At 42.6% G+C, this 15,017-nt stretch overlaps 1 protein-coding gene across 1 annotated transcript; it reads left to right on the top strand.

Annotated features, from left to right (window-relative positions):
- Positions 1-8,943: 8,943 nt before the first annotated feature.
- On the top strand, positions 8,944-14,569 carry LOC118739459 (mastermind-like protein 2). Its single transcript, XM_036470808.1, has 3 exons — positions 8,944-9,667; positions 12,803-13,548; positions 13,618-14,569. The coding sequence occupies exons 1-3, from the start codon at positions 9,493-9,495 to the stop codon at positions 14,356-14,358; spliced, it is 1,662 nt and encodes a 553-aa protein (XP_036326701.1). The 5' UTR covers positions 8,944-9,492; the 3' UTR covers positions 14,359-14,569.
- Positions 14,570-15,017: the final 448 nt, after the last annotated feature.

Here is a 15,017-nt window from a genome sequence, read left to right on the forward strand (position 1 = left end):
GATGTGTGAGTCGAGTGGCGAATAAATTGGCCGTCTGTTGTGATTGCAGCTTTCCGACGTTTAGCTTTCCTTGCATTATTGGGGGAAATTTTTTTGCTTCACAGAGGCGGGTGCGTATCGTGACTGCAACAAGATAGTAGTCCGAGACTATGTTTGGGCTTCAAAGTGTACGTATATCCAAAACACTGGAAGCGTGCCATCCGTTTATCGCACCGTAATCGATTTGGCTTCTAGTTGTTCGATCTGGAGACAGCTATGTAGCTTGATGGGTTATTTTATGCTGGAACATAGCACTTCCTTGCCCAATCAGGCATTGAAATCACCAAGCACGATTTTGTTGTCATGACGGGGCCTGCGCTAGTATGTAGATGTGTTCACCAAACGCTCATAAAAGAAATCCTTGAATGCTCTTTCATCGGGCAGTGGGCGAAAACAAGCGAGATGTTGAAGAACATCGCTTTGTTGCGGATTGTGGCTAGACGCTAGATCACCAGGGCGAAAGACAGTACTCGGCAACCGAGACTCTCTAGCACCATATAGCCGCACTTAATTTCAGGAAAATTAAAAAAATGTTGGCGATACAAAGCCAACAACAAGTTGTAACTGGTTGTGTAGCACATTTTTTCTCCAAAGAGTGAGCTATTGGCGCAATTATTTGGCGTTAGTAATGGCGACGCGGCAAATGTGTTTTCGTTCTGCGCAAGACAGTAGCGATAACAATAACAGGCAACAAAAGCAACAAGAAATTTAATGCATACAACGAAAATTTGTAGCGACGCGACAGACCCCTGGGAGAGTTAAGTAGCAAAAGAGCAAAACGTATGAGACGGCAATGGCACTAGCAACAACAATTATAGCAACAGCAGCTGCCAGGTGGAGGGTAGGTATAAATTTGTATACATAAATGTAGTGTACCTAAGTGGGCAACAAAGTAGTGCAAACAGCATGACAGTATTCGAGCAATATGGGTACAATAACAACAACAGCAATAATAGCAGCTTAAGGCAAAATCACACAGGACGCTGGCTAGAAGAGAAGCGGAGAAGAGCAATAAAAAAATACAACAACAAGTTGCGATAACAGCAGCAGACTTTGTGTGAGCGCGATGCTAACAATTACAACAAAAATATGGACTACTTGAAAGGCCAGAAGTATGCACTTAGTGGGTACATAAATTTGTGTATATGTACAGTAAATGCTGCCAACAAAAGCCGAGACGAGGCTGGCGATCTTTTTTTTTTGCGTGCCGAATTAAAGCCGAAACATTTTGAAGGCAAGAGCCGGTATAGCACGATGCAAAACAATACATTAGTAAATACATACATATGTACATTTATACATACAAACATATGCATACCACAGCGATTGTTGCTCGACACAGTGAGAGCGAATCGCGACATCAGCAACAACATTGTGAACAATAAATAATTTTAATTTTTTTTTCGTTCGTTTGTCGACCGCGAACGCGGACGCAGCAGAGCAAGATATGTATTAAATAAGCAAACAAAAAACCAACAATAAAGTAGCATATGTATGTATGTGTGTATGTACTTTGTTGTTGCTGGCGGCACAATAACAATGATAAACAATAACACACGTAGCGATAACACAAATAATGAGAAGGAAGGCGGCGACAGCGTAAAAAAAATAACAATGAACGAGTAGCAGAAATTAAATTCACACGTAGTCACCGATTGTTATAACAACAACGAAAGTAACAAGAACGGGCGCAGAGAATTAGAATATGTAATATATAAACCAGTAGCTGCGCTTGCAGTGTATTTGACTCGGAAGTTTGTAGTAGATACGCGCCCGATTTGAAACGTTGGTAGCAGTATTGCGACTGCTCTAGCACATATTTTCGAACAATATTAGGCTCTAAAAAAATTACTAAACAAAATAAGGAAGCAAAAATTTAGTTTGCTTTCCATATAAAAATTATTGAAATAATTATCGAACTATTTTCCAATGTTATCTATTCTCCGTTGTTATTGCATTGCACATTGGAAACGCTCATTAAAATGGAAGCTCCAAAATACTATATCATACTGGAGCATTACAGGCTCTGAGGAATGCAACGTCACGGCGGGGGGTGCCTCAAGAATCGGTTCTCGGACCGCTGCCGTGGAATCTAATTTATGACGGCATCCTGCGTAATCTCGGGCCACGGTCCTTATGGTGAGTGTCTCAATAGATTTAGGCATAACGACTTCCCGTACTGTTCGAGGTGCATAGAAATAAGGGGAAAAACGGAACACATAATGTTCCTCTGCCCCCGCTGCGCCCCTAAGGCACGAAACATATAACAGGACAACGACATACTAGATTACATATTAGCGTCAAGTGAGAACTGGCAGATGATATGCGCTTACATACATATGTCTCACGCATCCATGTAGAATTAAGACGAGCTGAGCGTCTTAGTAGCCGTGAAGTAGTACCATGAATGGCAGTTCCACGGGCAGGGCGATTTGTGGAGAGGTTTTAGTATGCTGACACAGCTTTTCCTGGTGCATTAATATTTCTCGAACATCTTTCTGTTCTTATCGTCTTGGATTTTACTTAGTCTGAGTGTAATCGAAGCCGAAGATGAAGATCCATGAAAGCGTAGATTATTCCTTGGAGGTCTTTGCTGTATTCCGAATGCAGAGCGAATCTTAATCTGGCGTCTATTATTACGTCAAGGTATTTTTGGTGGCCAGTGGATTTATTATTGTGATTTTGATTGTGAAATTACTTTGTTTTCTTTTCATTATAAGCTAGGAGTTTAGTCACCACTACTAGAGCAATACTGTCCACTAGCTCTACAAGTTTCACTCCGCTAGGGAGCATGTAGGGACATCAAACCTTTCAAACAATGTAAATAGCAATAAAGTACTTAATGCCAATCCACTCAGTTCTTAGACTCGGCGACCATGGGCCGACAACAAAAGCAAGAACTCAGCCGAGCATAATGGTAGGAACCGATTACCTAACAACCAGTTTACGCTTGGGATGAACAAATAGCTGCACTACGCAAAGGAGAGCATTAATTGGTGAAGTTTCTTCAAATAATATGGCAGCCCTATACACATTTTCTCGCTCAGTTCGGCACTTACAAAAATGTCGGCAACAATGTCGTAGACCACAGACGGCAACGCCACTTCAGCAACGCGAGGGAGGACAACAGCAATACCAACGGCAGCAGCGAAGCAGGACTGTCAAAAGCGTGATTGCGAGAATGGGCGCAGCAGCAATAAAGTGGTTTACGAAGCAGCAGCAGCTGGCGTTGCGCGTCCATTCACATGTAGTGGTTGAACCTGAATTAAAACTAGTAATTTTTAGCAAAAAAAAAAAACCGACTTCAACTCCCATATAAAAAATATATATATATATATATATATCTCATGATCCTCAGATCGGATCTCAACCAGATTAATATGGGACCACCTCTGAGACACTACCTTTCCGATGCAAAAATAATTATCGAAATCGGTTGACGTGGTCCAAAGTTATGCGGTAACATACATAAAAAAAATAAAATAAATATTCCGACGAACTGATAACCTCCTCCTTTTTTGGAAGTCGGTTAAAAAGAAAAAAACACAAAATACATAAAAAGTTATGACAACAATAACACCACTCGCGGTGGCAAAAAGTAAGTAAGAAAAGTAGCGTAAAAGTGCCGCCAACATTAGGCCAAATAAACGCAACCGAACCGAATGAAGTTATGCCATTCAGCAGCAAAACAGGCAGTCATTCAGTCAGTCGGTCATAAAATCGTACGTAAACATACACACAGGCACATACAACACGAACATCTAGACAAGTCGGCATGTCGCTTCGTTGGCTTGGCTTGTTTGTACTTCCACATACCCCCAAGCAGCCAGCCAGACATTCATACAAACAGCAATAGCAACTATGTACAACCAGCAAAGACAATAACAAAGCAATGCGAACATTTGGCAGGCAATAGCAGCATTTTTCAACAGTTTTAACAGCGCTCCCCGATCAAGCCCAATGTGGAGCCCTCTCTGGATAGCTCGTCTGCAGCCTCGTTTCCGGGAATGACCGGATTGAGCTTTGGTAAGTCTCGACCTTGTTGTGATAAACGCCAAGGTCGTAATGGCAGACTGGTATTAGAGAAAATGGCTACAAGTTCGCCGTGGCGTAAGCATCTACATTCTAAAAGACGGCAGCCATCAGCTATAGCGAATACTTCTGCTTGGAAAACACTTGCAATATCTGGCACATGGATTGATCTTCTTAATCCCAGGAATTCTTAGCAAACGCCTGCTTAGATTATTTACTTTTTGTTGGTAATTTTTTTCTTTATATAGCTTTAGTTTTTCACTTGATAAGTCTAGGTTTATGCCTTGGTTATAATGGACGGGGCGAATCGTAACAAATCGCAGCGAATTTGTAAGAATGTATTCATGAACCAACTAACAAGATCACCCAGCACAGCAACCGTGTATTTGTAGTTGCATTTGAGAAAAAAATAATAGTTGATGACGTCATTTTTTAATCGGTTCTTTCATTCACACACAGGTTTCATTCCGTTTCATTCACATGGCGGCGAAAAAATGACGTCACTGCAAAAAAATAACTTTTTTCTCGCACGCCGTGCTGGGTGATCTTGATTCGTTCGTTCATGGGATCTATTGATTTTAGATTGTTCCGTTTTACGTTACGTTTACGCGCATTATAACCATTTGCATTCATTTCCCATACAATAGATAATTAAGTGACAGTTCACTCCGTTCCGTTACTTCCATTATAACCCAGGCATTAGACAGAGAAACTTTTGTCGCGGCAACCGTTACTTGTGGGAGAGGAAGTGACGAGGAAGGGGGAAGGGCACCGAGTTGCTCGTGATCGGGCAACACGCTTTGTGCTCTCGTTCGTCTGAGTAATTCTTGTTGGCCGTTCACAGCTGACAACAACAAAGAATTGTCCTGTGTGAACGCGAAGGGCAACACCAAAAGAAAAGTTACCGATAATGAGCAACAAAAGTTTCTCTGTGTGAACCCAGTCCAATTAAAAATTTTGTTTCTCTATCACTTTACGTATCTGCGGGTCGGTTAGACCTGAGTTGGAGAAATTATGTCGGATATCAAATTGAGAACTATGAATTTCTCCAAGGTTGGAGAAATATTTTTTTTGCTGTTTATTGGGAAGTAGCTTGTGGAACAAACTTATTATTATTACGAGTACAAAGAGCCGAAATGTGACACTTGACATTCGGTGGGAGGAAATTCAGTCGTAGTTATCTTGTTAGAGAGCGCTTAAATAATATATATTAAGTAATCAACGTCATTTCCAAATAATAAACAGCTGCGGTACATACATACATACATAAGTAGTACGAGAAAACGCTGACGTTAAGCAATTGCATTGCCAACGACATTGTTGCTAACGTTGTCGTTGTTGTGAAAAAGGTGTTATTCTTGGCGTTGGCCAACCAACGCTACAAATGTTCTACGTAGCTCTTGGCACGGATGTTGCAGGTAAAATAACCTTTCCATGCGCATACTCGTACAAACATACAAATTTAAGTGGTAGTTGGTATATGGATATGAATATAGAATACATACCTACATATGTAGTAACTTTGTTGTCGGCATTACGGGCGGTCGACTGAGCAAACCGTCCCAGTGGGGGTTGGTAGGCATAAACATTTTTATTTGCTATGTGTATGTGTATTTGTATATACATATGTGCATTTATGGCATACATTTTATGCACCTAGTAATGCGAATGTGTGAGTATAGTAACTATTTCGAGGGCAATTACTATTTTGTCAAAAGCCAGACGGCGGCAATTGTCACGTATCACTGCACAGGCAAAAGGTTGTAGGTTGTGCACAAACAAATGTTCAATACGTTAGTGATATTTTTAGTTTTACGATATTTTCTTTTCTACAAAAAAATGTTGCCTTCTCATTGCCATTTCTTAAGTATTGGTGCGTACAGGGCACTGAGAAGGCAACATTTTTCGGCAGAAAAGAAAACGCAATTAGTTGCGTGAATTGTGTGTTGCATAGAGTCGTTTGTACATACATAGGTAATTATCCTTTTTTTACTTGATTTTTGTGTTTTACTGGTCATATCGACCCATGAGCCTTTCGTATTTTCAATTAGACACCAAAGAAAGAATCATATACAGGAATATCAGGAATATTTGTTTTGTGTAAAAATTATGATGTCTTTCTTCCCGAAGATCAAACTTTTTGCTCTTCAGGGTCTCAAAATTAAAATTGAAAAATCTATGGAGAGCAAACAGATAACCGACCGTAGGGCGCCTCCTGCATGTATGGCGGGCTTACAGTAACTCTCTCATAGGCAACTGCTATCGGCGCGAAGAGGATGACGTATGTACAATAAATGTATAGACACACTTGCTGGATAACAAGCGTCCTTTAATCCTGAACCATTTTTTCCCCTCAAGGACAAGAAATAATAAACCACAAAAGGTAGCTTTCCTACTGTGGCAATGGAACACTTGTCAAACCTAGTAACGTTAGTGTTTGGCCGAGCTTCTCCACCGATTTGTAGCGTGCGCCTTGATGTTGTCACACAAAGGGGAGGGATCTACAGTTTTACGCGGACTTCGAGCGGCGATTGTATTTTTATAAGAAGCTGTTTTTCATGACAGAAAAAAAACCTTTTTGCTTTTAATTTTTTGATGTTGGGTTAAACCGATCTTGAACCCAGGCCCTGTGGAGTGGTAGCGTGCACTGCTAACCACTACGCTACAGCGGCCGCCAAACCTAGGCTTTTTTTTTTACTCTGACCGCTGCAGATTGTTTCACAAGTAATAAGAAACTGCGGAAGACATTATGTGCCATTGTGAAGTCTTTACTAAGTCCAGGTTTGGCTTTCTAGGATTAACATATCAAAGTCCTTTAAACGTTTGCCGTGTTTATCATCAAGAGAAAGGAGTCTCATCCGAATCAGTGTTGTTTCGGATCTCCTAAGGTTCCTTAACGTTACATGGATTCAAGAAGACCTTTACAAGACCAAATAAAGGTATGCTACAAGAGATCGTGTCTTCGGTTGTGGTAACCAGATAATCTGGTATCTGCTCTATTAAACACCGACGGCTGAGTAGAAGGTCACGTTATCTCAGAAAACGGTTGAAAAAAGCCCTATTTCATAATTTGTTTCAGGAACGCCTTACCTCATCAAAAATGGTGTGTGTTGACCCTTATTTTAGTTGGAAGTCGGCTTTTCCATTACAAGCGTAGCCCTCATGACCAGGCAATTACTGGATACCCTGGATAGCTAGATCATTGAGTGCTTTAACACACTCTACACGGGTTTTTGATGATAAGACATAGCGGTCTCAAGTATGGTACCTAGCTCCGCCTGGAGTATCGTTGCGTCTCTGCTTAAGGGAAGAGATGTGCGGAATCGGAATCTTCAGTGAGTTTTCTATACAGGCTCATGCCAAGATATTTAACCTCTTCTTTTACAGCAGTCGCAGTCCCATTTATGTTTGGATCTGGAAAGCATAGCTTCTTTATTCAAGTGAAAGGGCTTTATTTTGGTTTATGGACAATCCCTATGTTCGACACCAATTGCAATTTATGTATGATTGCCACGGATTCTGATTTAATGGAGCTTTACTTAATGGGCCTCCTTCTTCTCCTTAACCAAAGCAACGTTCCACTGTGTTCAGATGTAGTGACTAATGGGACCTTATATGGAGACGTTTTGCTAAAGTACAGGATCCAGAAAATATGGACGTGAACATTGAGAAATTTAGGAAAATTGTGTTGTCTACAAAACCATCGATTTATTAAGAAGAGTCTACGATGCTTAACGTTTCTCCTGAAATGGTGCTGCGCAACGGCGTCCAAGGCTGCTGGTCTATTATCGAGTGGACATAAGAGAGGAGGTTTTCTTTCATTTGACTTTCCATATATTAGTTCAACCAAACTATGAAATATAACAAAATATGTAGTTGACATTTCAGTGGCTTATTATGTATTAGTAAAATTGCTGGAATATGTATGTACGTATGTTTGTATGTTGTCATATCTATATACATCTCTCTATACAAAATCACCACCGTCATCAAAATCACCTCGCTATCGCCAAGTTTTTGTTTTAACGCAGCGCTGCTACAATCGTATCGCTGTTGCATACATACTTACAGACATACATATGCCGCAGTGCATGCATACGTACATCCTTATGTATTTACATACACAATTATTTGCTGTTATTGCTCATGCTGTTGTTTTGTCGCCATTGCCATTGTCGTCAACGCGCCATATTGCCACAGCAACAGTGTTGCCATTGCCTCCACCCGGCTGGCCGCAAACGTCTCATCGACTTTATCGACAACGCGACACAATTTGTGACGGCGCGTCGCTTTTGCTTTCAGCCGCCTCGTCAGCGCCAAACGACAACGGCAACGCCAGTGACGTGAGCCCCGCCACCAAAGTCATTATCGTTGAGTTGGCATGCGTCAGGTAGCTGCAGTAGTAGTATCAGCAGCAGCAACAGCAGCAGCAGGGAGCACTTGCTGGTAGGTCGCGCGCGCGCGCTCGTGTGTGTGTATGTGCGTGTGAGCAATAACCATGCATTTGTATGAGTAGGTTGGTAGAGTGCTCGCTATCGCGTCATTGCTTTGACCACGCCAACCTAAAGCCGTTGCTAACGTCGTCGGCACGTTGGTTGTCGTTGACGATATACTATTTATTTATATGTATGTATGTATGACTTTCGTTCAGTTTTCGCACCACTGTTGCTGTTGTTTGCGCGCACACAAACACTTCAACGAACGCGCGCACGTTTACACACAAACACGCTCTTATTCCTCCTCTCTCTGCTGCCTGTCGCGTACTACCCCTACTCTATACCCTGCAGGCAGCAACCAGCAATCGCTGCCGCCCCGTACGACGCAACACAACTCAGCGCCCGGCTTAGCTGAGCTGGTCGACGCGTTTCACATTCAGTTGCTCGCCTGCCGTTGTAGATATTGCCCGCTTTTTCGAGGAGGTTTGCCATCGCCGCTTTCATCATAGCCAAACTCTGCGTTGTTCGTGTGCGCCGCTATCGTCATTCGTTATCGTTCGTTCGGGCCAACATTCGTTGACTACAATTGCATGTTGCTCAGCGCTAAAATTGCTGTTATTATATAAAATTGTTGGTTGCTGTTAGGCGATTTCATCATCATCGTCGCAGTCATATCGAACGGCTTGGCGGAACGTACGCGTGGTATGCGCTCAGCTAGCGCTTGTTGATTTTTTGTGTGAAAAGGAACAGTGAAAAAAGTTAAGTGCAACAATTGTGGCTAGTGATAGTGTTTAGAAAGAGATTTACATAAAAGTGATTTTCGAAACTTGTCTAAAAACTGCGTTTAGAGGATTTTCAAAGCAGCGCTTGTCGCTATTGTTAGTTTTTTCCTCGTGGTATGTGTGCGCGCCGCGTGCATAGCAAGTGATTGTGTGCTGAAGAACAACATCAACAACTGCGCAAAGTATCAAACTACCAAAGCAAAATGAGGCTGTCCACATCCAACGATTCCAAACCGGACAATTATCAAATTAACGCGAAAATCTGTCGGCTAGTCGAGCGTCATCCCTGCATGTACGATCGCTCGCATCCGCACTACCTGAAAAAGGATGTGGTGGATAAGGCGTGGGTGAAGATTTCAAAGGAAATGGATGACTCAAGTAAGTAGCTACATACGTATGTACATACACATTAACACAGACACGCGCATGCCTAAAAATGCATCAACGCTACCTAAAAACGGACGGTAGCGCATTTAATTGAATGCAATTCGAACAACAAAAACAACGTCAGCAACAGCAACACTTTTGTAAATCGCCATTGTCCGCTTGCTTAACACCGCTACCACCACTACTACTGCTACTTTTTTCCACACACATTCACACTCGCGGTCTGTAGCGCGCTCACTGCGCCCCACCACCAGCTGGCCGTTGTCAGGCAAAACCTTTTCAGCCTACTTGCAGCTGCCATGACGTGTTTTTTCTGCATTGCTGTTTTTTGTTGTGCTGTTCCGTTGCTTGGTAGGCTAGCGCGGTCGCTATTCACTGTGTCAGTTGCGCGCACATTGCTGCTGATGTTTTGGTAGTCGAGAGCGGGCGCATTCGTTGCGACGGCAACCCAGACGGGGCTCTTGTTTGTGTCGTTTACAACCAGACATACAACCAACCTTCAACACTTCGCTCACCCTGCGCGCGGCTTAACACGCCAGCAAAATGTTACTATCGCCATTGTCGTCACAGTTGTAGCTTTGTTGTTGCTCAATTCCCCATTGCTGGCTATAAGTGCGCATTTTCTTATTGTTATTGCCATGGTGCTGTGCCATCGACGTCAGCGGCGCTGTTGTCATGTTTATTTGCTGGTGGTGGTGGTGTTTTTGTAGTTGTTCTTTCAATATTTGTTCGCGCGCGCTCTCCTTCTTGCTTTGCTCTCACAAACGCTCTCTCATCGTTTGTTTTTCTGTCCCGAATTTTATGTGCGCTCTTGTCTGCTTCACAGTCTGCTATTGTTTTTGCCTGTTTAGTTTTGATTTTTGCCTGCAATGTGAGCGCGCGTTCAAGTTGCAATATTGCCAACTTCGCTTGCTTGGTTAGCAGCGGGGGCAACATTTATTTAGCGTCGTTGCGGCGGAAATACCGGTGACTCCGTCACGTATTGAGTGGCTCTCAGCGAGAGTGTTTTGTTTGTTTGGTATTCGCGGGTGTGTTGACTCTACCTGCCAGCAATACGAATGTGGCATTTTAATTGCGACTTATTATTGCGTGTGTTTTTGGTTATTAATAATACTGTTACCTGCATTCTACAGATAGAAACGGGTGATGAGTGAGACAATTGTCCACCGCTTGATTAATTTTTTAGTTACAAGATTCTACTAGCAGGTCTATTCTGCACGTTACCGATGATTTTGTAACCGGAAAATTTTATTACCAAAAAATGTTACCAGTTCTTGTCACCGCGATTCTAGGTACGTTGGTAATGCAGTGAAAATATTCAGCAATTCAGCTATGAAGATTTGTGGAAATTCCTGTATTGCATATTTCACGGGGCAATATTTTGTTACTAGCTTATGAGATGGTAACGAAATTTACCGGTTGCAAGAGAGTACAGAATGCGAAAAAGGTTTAAAAATTGACAGACACTTTAATTACCGGTTACAAGATTTATGTTACCACCGCAGAATAGGCCTGTAACTCTGCAATTGATTCCGTTGTAATTAGGCTGTTACTTGTGACATTTTGAGTACCAGTACCAGAGTATAAAAACATTTACATGCAAGTGCATGTTGGACTATCGAACTTCCAAATTAGTTTCATGGCTGATGTTATAGACGCTGTTAAGGTGGTTCGTAAATACACAGACATCCACATGCATTTCTTTCCTGAAGTGAAATTGTAAACAGGGACTTGGTTGCCGCGCTCTAGTGTGTTTTCTGTTAGTTAGATTAAAAGATACTTGATCCTATAGTTATTCGGTTTGCTTGCACATTAAACTTGGAAAAGAAAGGACCGGGGAAGCGCCTACTAAGGGCCGTGATATCATTTGCACAGGTGAGAAATTGTGCGTTCCTAATGGAATTTTTTTCTGAACCTTGTTTGGTATCGCCGTGCCACGATAGAATCCGAGGGTCTTTTCCAAGGTTAGGTGTAGAATTAATGCTTATTCTATGATGGATTTACCGGGTCGAAGGTGATACTGATAGCATCCTTCCAGACAATACGCTCAATAGGATTTTGTGGGCGGTGTTTAGAAATATGTTTACTTGGTAATTGAGGTATACGAAATGATCTCTCAACCGGACAGAGCACCCTTAAATTACGGTCGGAAGGCATGCGCTCTTCCAGCCGTACTGTGCACAAAGGTAGATGCATGCTCCTTATCGATTCGCCGCTCACGTATAATAGCTGAATAACAAGCCCTTAGACTGCGTTTATACACGAAAACTTTTGTCGCCGCGATTTTTCACATTCCCTTTTGGTTATGCTCGTTTCATTTACACACGGCGATTTGTGTGTATGCAGTTGTTGTTGTCAGCTGTGAACAGCGGTTCAATTTACACAGGCGAACGAGAGCACAAAGCGTGTTGCCCGAGCACGAGCAACTCGGTGCTCCTCTCCTTTCCTCGTCACGCTCTCTCCTACAAACGTCGAGTTGCGGCAACAAAAATCGCCGTGAGTATATGAGCACTTAGCTGTAAAAGATTTGTTGTGAAACGAGTTGATGTTTTCTCCTCACATAGAGATATCTAGAACATGATCGATTTGGTTCCTTTGGTCTAGTAATACGAACTATCATGTTCATGTCGTCGGATTTGTGCTCGTGAAGGCTGGAGTTTCCAACAGTAGGACAAAATATATGTTTTTTTGCTGAATAAGTTGGGGTGACTCCACCGAAGCCTCTTCTTTTTCTGTCGTGACCCCAAGCTGCTGCACATGATTGAGGGCTCGAAACAGCCTGCGACGTCAATAGTTTTCTTTGTATGCCATTTGCGGAGTGCAAAAAAAAACTAACAGTAATGCAATATTGAACAGAACAAATGGGTCAAGCGGATTTCGTGGCAGACTTCAAGAAAAAAGAAAACACTCGGTCTCTGAGCGCGAGCCCGCCTGCGGTATCGGTTTATCGAACAGTATATCTACGGGATAGTTTATTCTGAATATCGACAGTAGGAAATATTGAAGCAAACGCTATCCTGTATTAAATATGATTAGCAAAAACTTTTAATTTAATCACTCATTCATTTAACTATAAATTACTTAAAATATGCCTAATATTATCTCCATCTCCACTCTCTCTTTCAGTACCATCATGCAAGGAACGCTGGCGCAATATACGCACCTCTTTCGCGCGCTCCATCAATGTAAACAAAGTTCCGTCCAGTGCTAATCGTACCAAACCCTATTATCTGCATGAAGAGTTGCAGTTTCTAGCGCGCCACATCACCCCCGGTATACCGGTATCACGTCGCCCCAACTACTACACATCTGCTGACGAGAAGAGCGAAATGATTGAAGTGCCCATCGGTGAGGAGTCATTTGATGGCTTTGCTGCCATGGCAGCACAGGAGGAAGAAGAGGACGATGAGCAGCGCACCGATGAGGATGAGTCACAGCAAGAACGTGCGCCGAGTAGTAGTGTAGATGAGGCTACCATGTCGGGCAAGGGAGAGCAAGCATCACAGAGCCAGTCGGCACAAGAGGCGCAAGCAGATGGTGGGGAGATTACATTGCCAGCGCAAAACTCACCACTGCCACTGGTGCAGCATCAACAACCACTACAATCCCAACAGCAAACACAATCTGTACCTACACAACTGCAACAACAACAACAACCGCAACAACAACAACAACAGCAGCTACAGCAGCAGCTGCCGCTACCTTTACCGCTACCGTTACCGCCTGCACTTCCTGTTGAACCAATGGAAGTGGTGGAACGCATTGTGGCAGAAGTACCAGTACCTGTAATGCCATTGTATCCATTTAAGAAGCGACTGCGCCCAGCTGAAACAATGATGTGCGCGGAAGTGGAGCCGGAGCGCGATATAAAGGTTAGTTTTTGCAGCTTTTTATTACTTTTTCATTTTTAATAAAACTTGTTATTTTTTTCCTATACACAGCCCCAACCCAGCGAACTCTGCACACCCGATCCTGACTTTGACGCCGCGTTTCTACAAGGCCTGCTGCCCGAAATGAAGGCAATGGACTTTCGTCAGAAGATAATTTTCAAGAAACGTATCTATGAAGTGATTGGTGAAATTTTCGAAAACACAACAGCGAGCTGTAGCTCAGCACGTCGTTCGTCGCAGGCCAATAATAGCTACAACGGTCACGTTTCTAATGCCAGCAGCAATGGTACAGCCTTTAGTAATGGTTATGTCGCCAACGCCACTACCGCCTACACGAATGGCTATATACCAAACAACAAAGGACGTACACCACCACCCACACCTACTCCGACACCTACCTCATCGCCTAGCGCCTCTGGCTATGCCTCGCCGCTGAATACCCTCAATTCTAGTTCTCCCACCATAAATGCGGCCGATCTGGCGATGATACGTCGCCTCAGCACACTGCTGCAGAGTCCGGCGGTGGCGTCTAGCACTAGTGCTATGACAGCGCTGCCAAAGAATGTCGCCTCCATATCGTCCACCGTGCGCACCACCACCAATACGACAAGTGCAGCCTCGTCAATGTCGCCAGCGTCGACGCTCAATGCACATCGTGGCGCGTTCACGCGGTCCAGCGCCAATTTACTGCGAAACAACTCGGCGCCCACTTCATCCACCAATTACGGCTCGGCGTCATCAACACCAGCCGCCATCAGTCATGCAGTCAAGCAAGAATTGTTAGATGATTGAGTCAGTTTTGGAAACATATTCTGCTTTAATTGAAAAGTGTATTTGACTAGTTCATGTTTTTAATGCTTTTGGTAAAACGTAGCTTTAGATTTTTAGCGTGTAAGTTGTTTTCTTTAGATTTTTTCCTTTAAGACTTTTTATGTGTTTGCTGTATGTATGTATGTATGCACGCATGTACTATATAAATAACTGTAAGTGAACAATATTTAGTTTGTATGAATACATAAATAAATTCTAATAACTTTTTTACTTATTGTAATTGTCAAATTCATTATCTGAACTTGGATCCAAGTGATTTGGGTCAATCTAGGCTGAAACTGTCATTGCCAAGATTAATATTATAACAGCGCAATTCTGGATAAGATAGTTGTAAAGATTTTGTTCATTCTAGCGCGAAAGCCTAAAAAAAAGTGGGCGAAATTTCATGGCGAAAAGCTCTTTCGACAGAAAGCACTTGCGCATGCTCCATTTGGAGACGAATAAGTATGTATGTACATTAGACTGCATCACTTTCCATACAAAAGAAAAATGCTACTATTTTTCCATTGGAATTATAAAATCTATTATATTTTAAGACGTCCACCAAAATATTTCGGAAAAATATTAAGATTTAAGTGAGCTGGACCGATTTGAAATTACCTCCAAAAATGGAGTTTTTT

This window comes from Rhagoletis pomonella, unplaced genomic scaffold (genome assembly GCF_013731165.1).
Source record: "Rhagoletis pomonella isolate Grant_MI unplaced genomic scaffold, Rhpom_1.0 Rhpom_scaffold_00005, whole genome shotgun sequence".
Taxonomy (NCBI): Eukaryota; Metazoa; Arthropoda; class Insecta; order Diptera; family Tephritidae; genus Rhagoletis; species Rhagoletis pomonella.

Coding starts and splice junctions, on each gene's coding strand:
- LOC118739459 (XM_036470808.1), top strand. CDS start 9,493: ATGAGGCTGTCCACATCCAACGATTCCAAACCGGACAATTATCAAATT. Junction 9,668..12,802: donor AAAGGAAATGGATGACTCAA/GTAAGTAGCTAC, acceptor TCTCTCTTTCAG/TACCATCATGCAAGGAACGC. Junction 13,549..13,617: donor AGCCGGAGCGCGATATAAAG/GTTAGTTTTTGC, acceptor TCCTATACACAG/CCCCAACCCAGCGAACTCTG.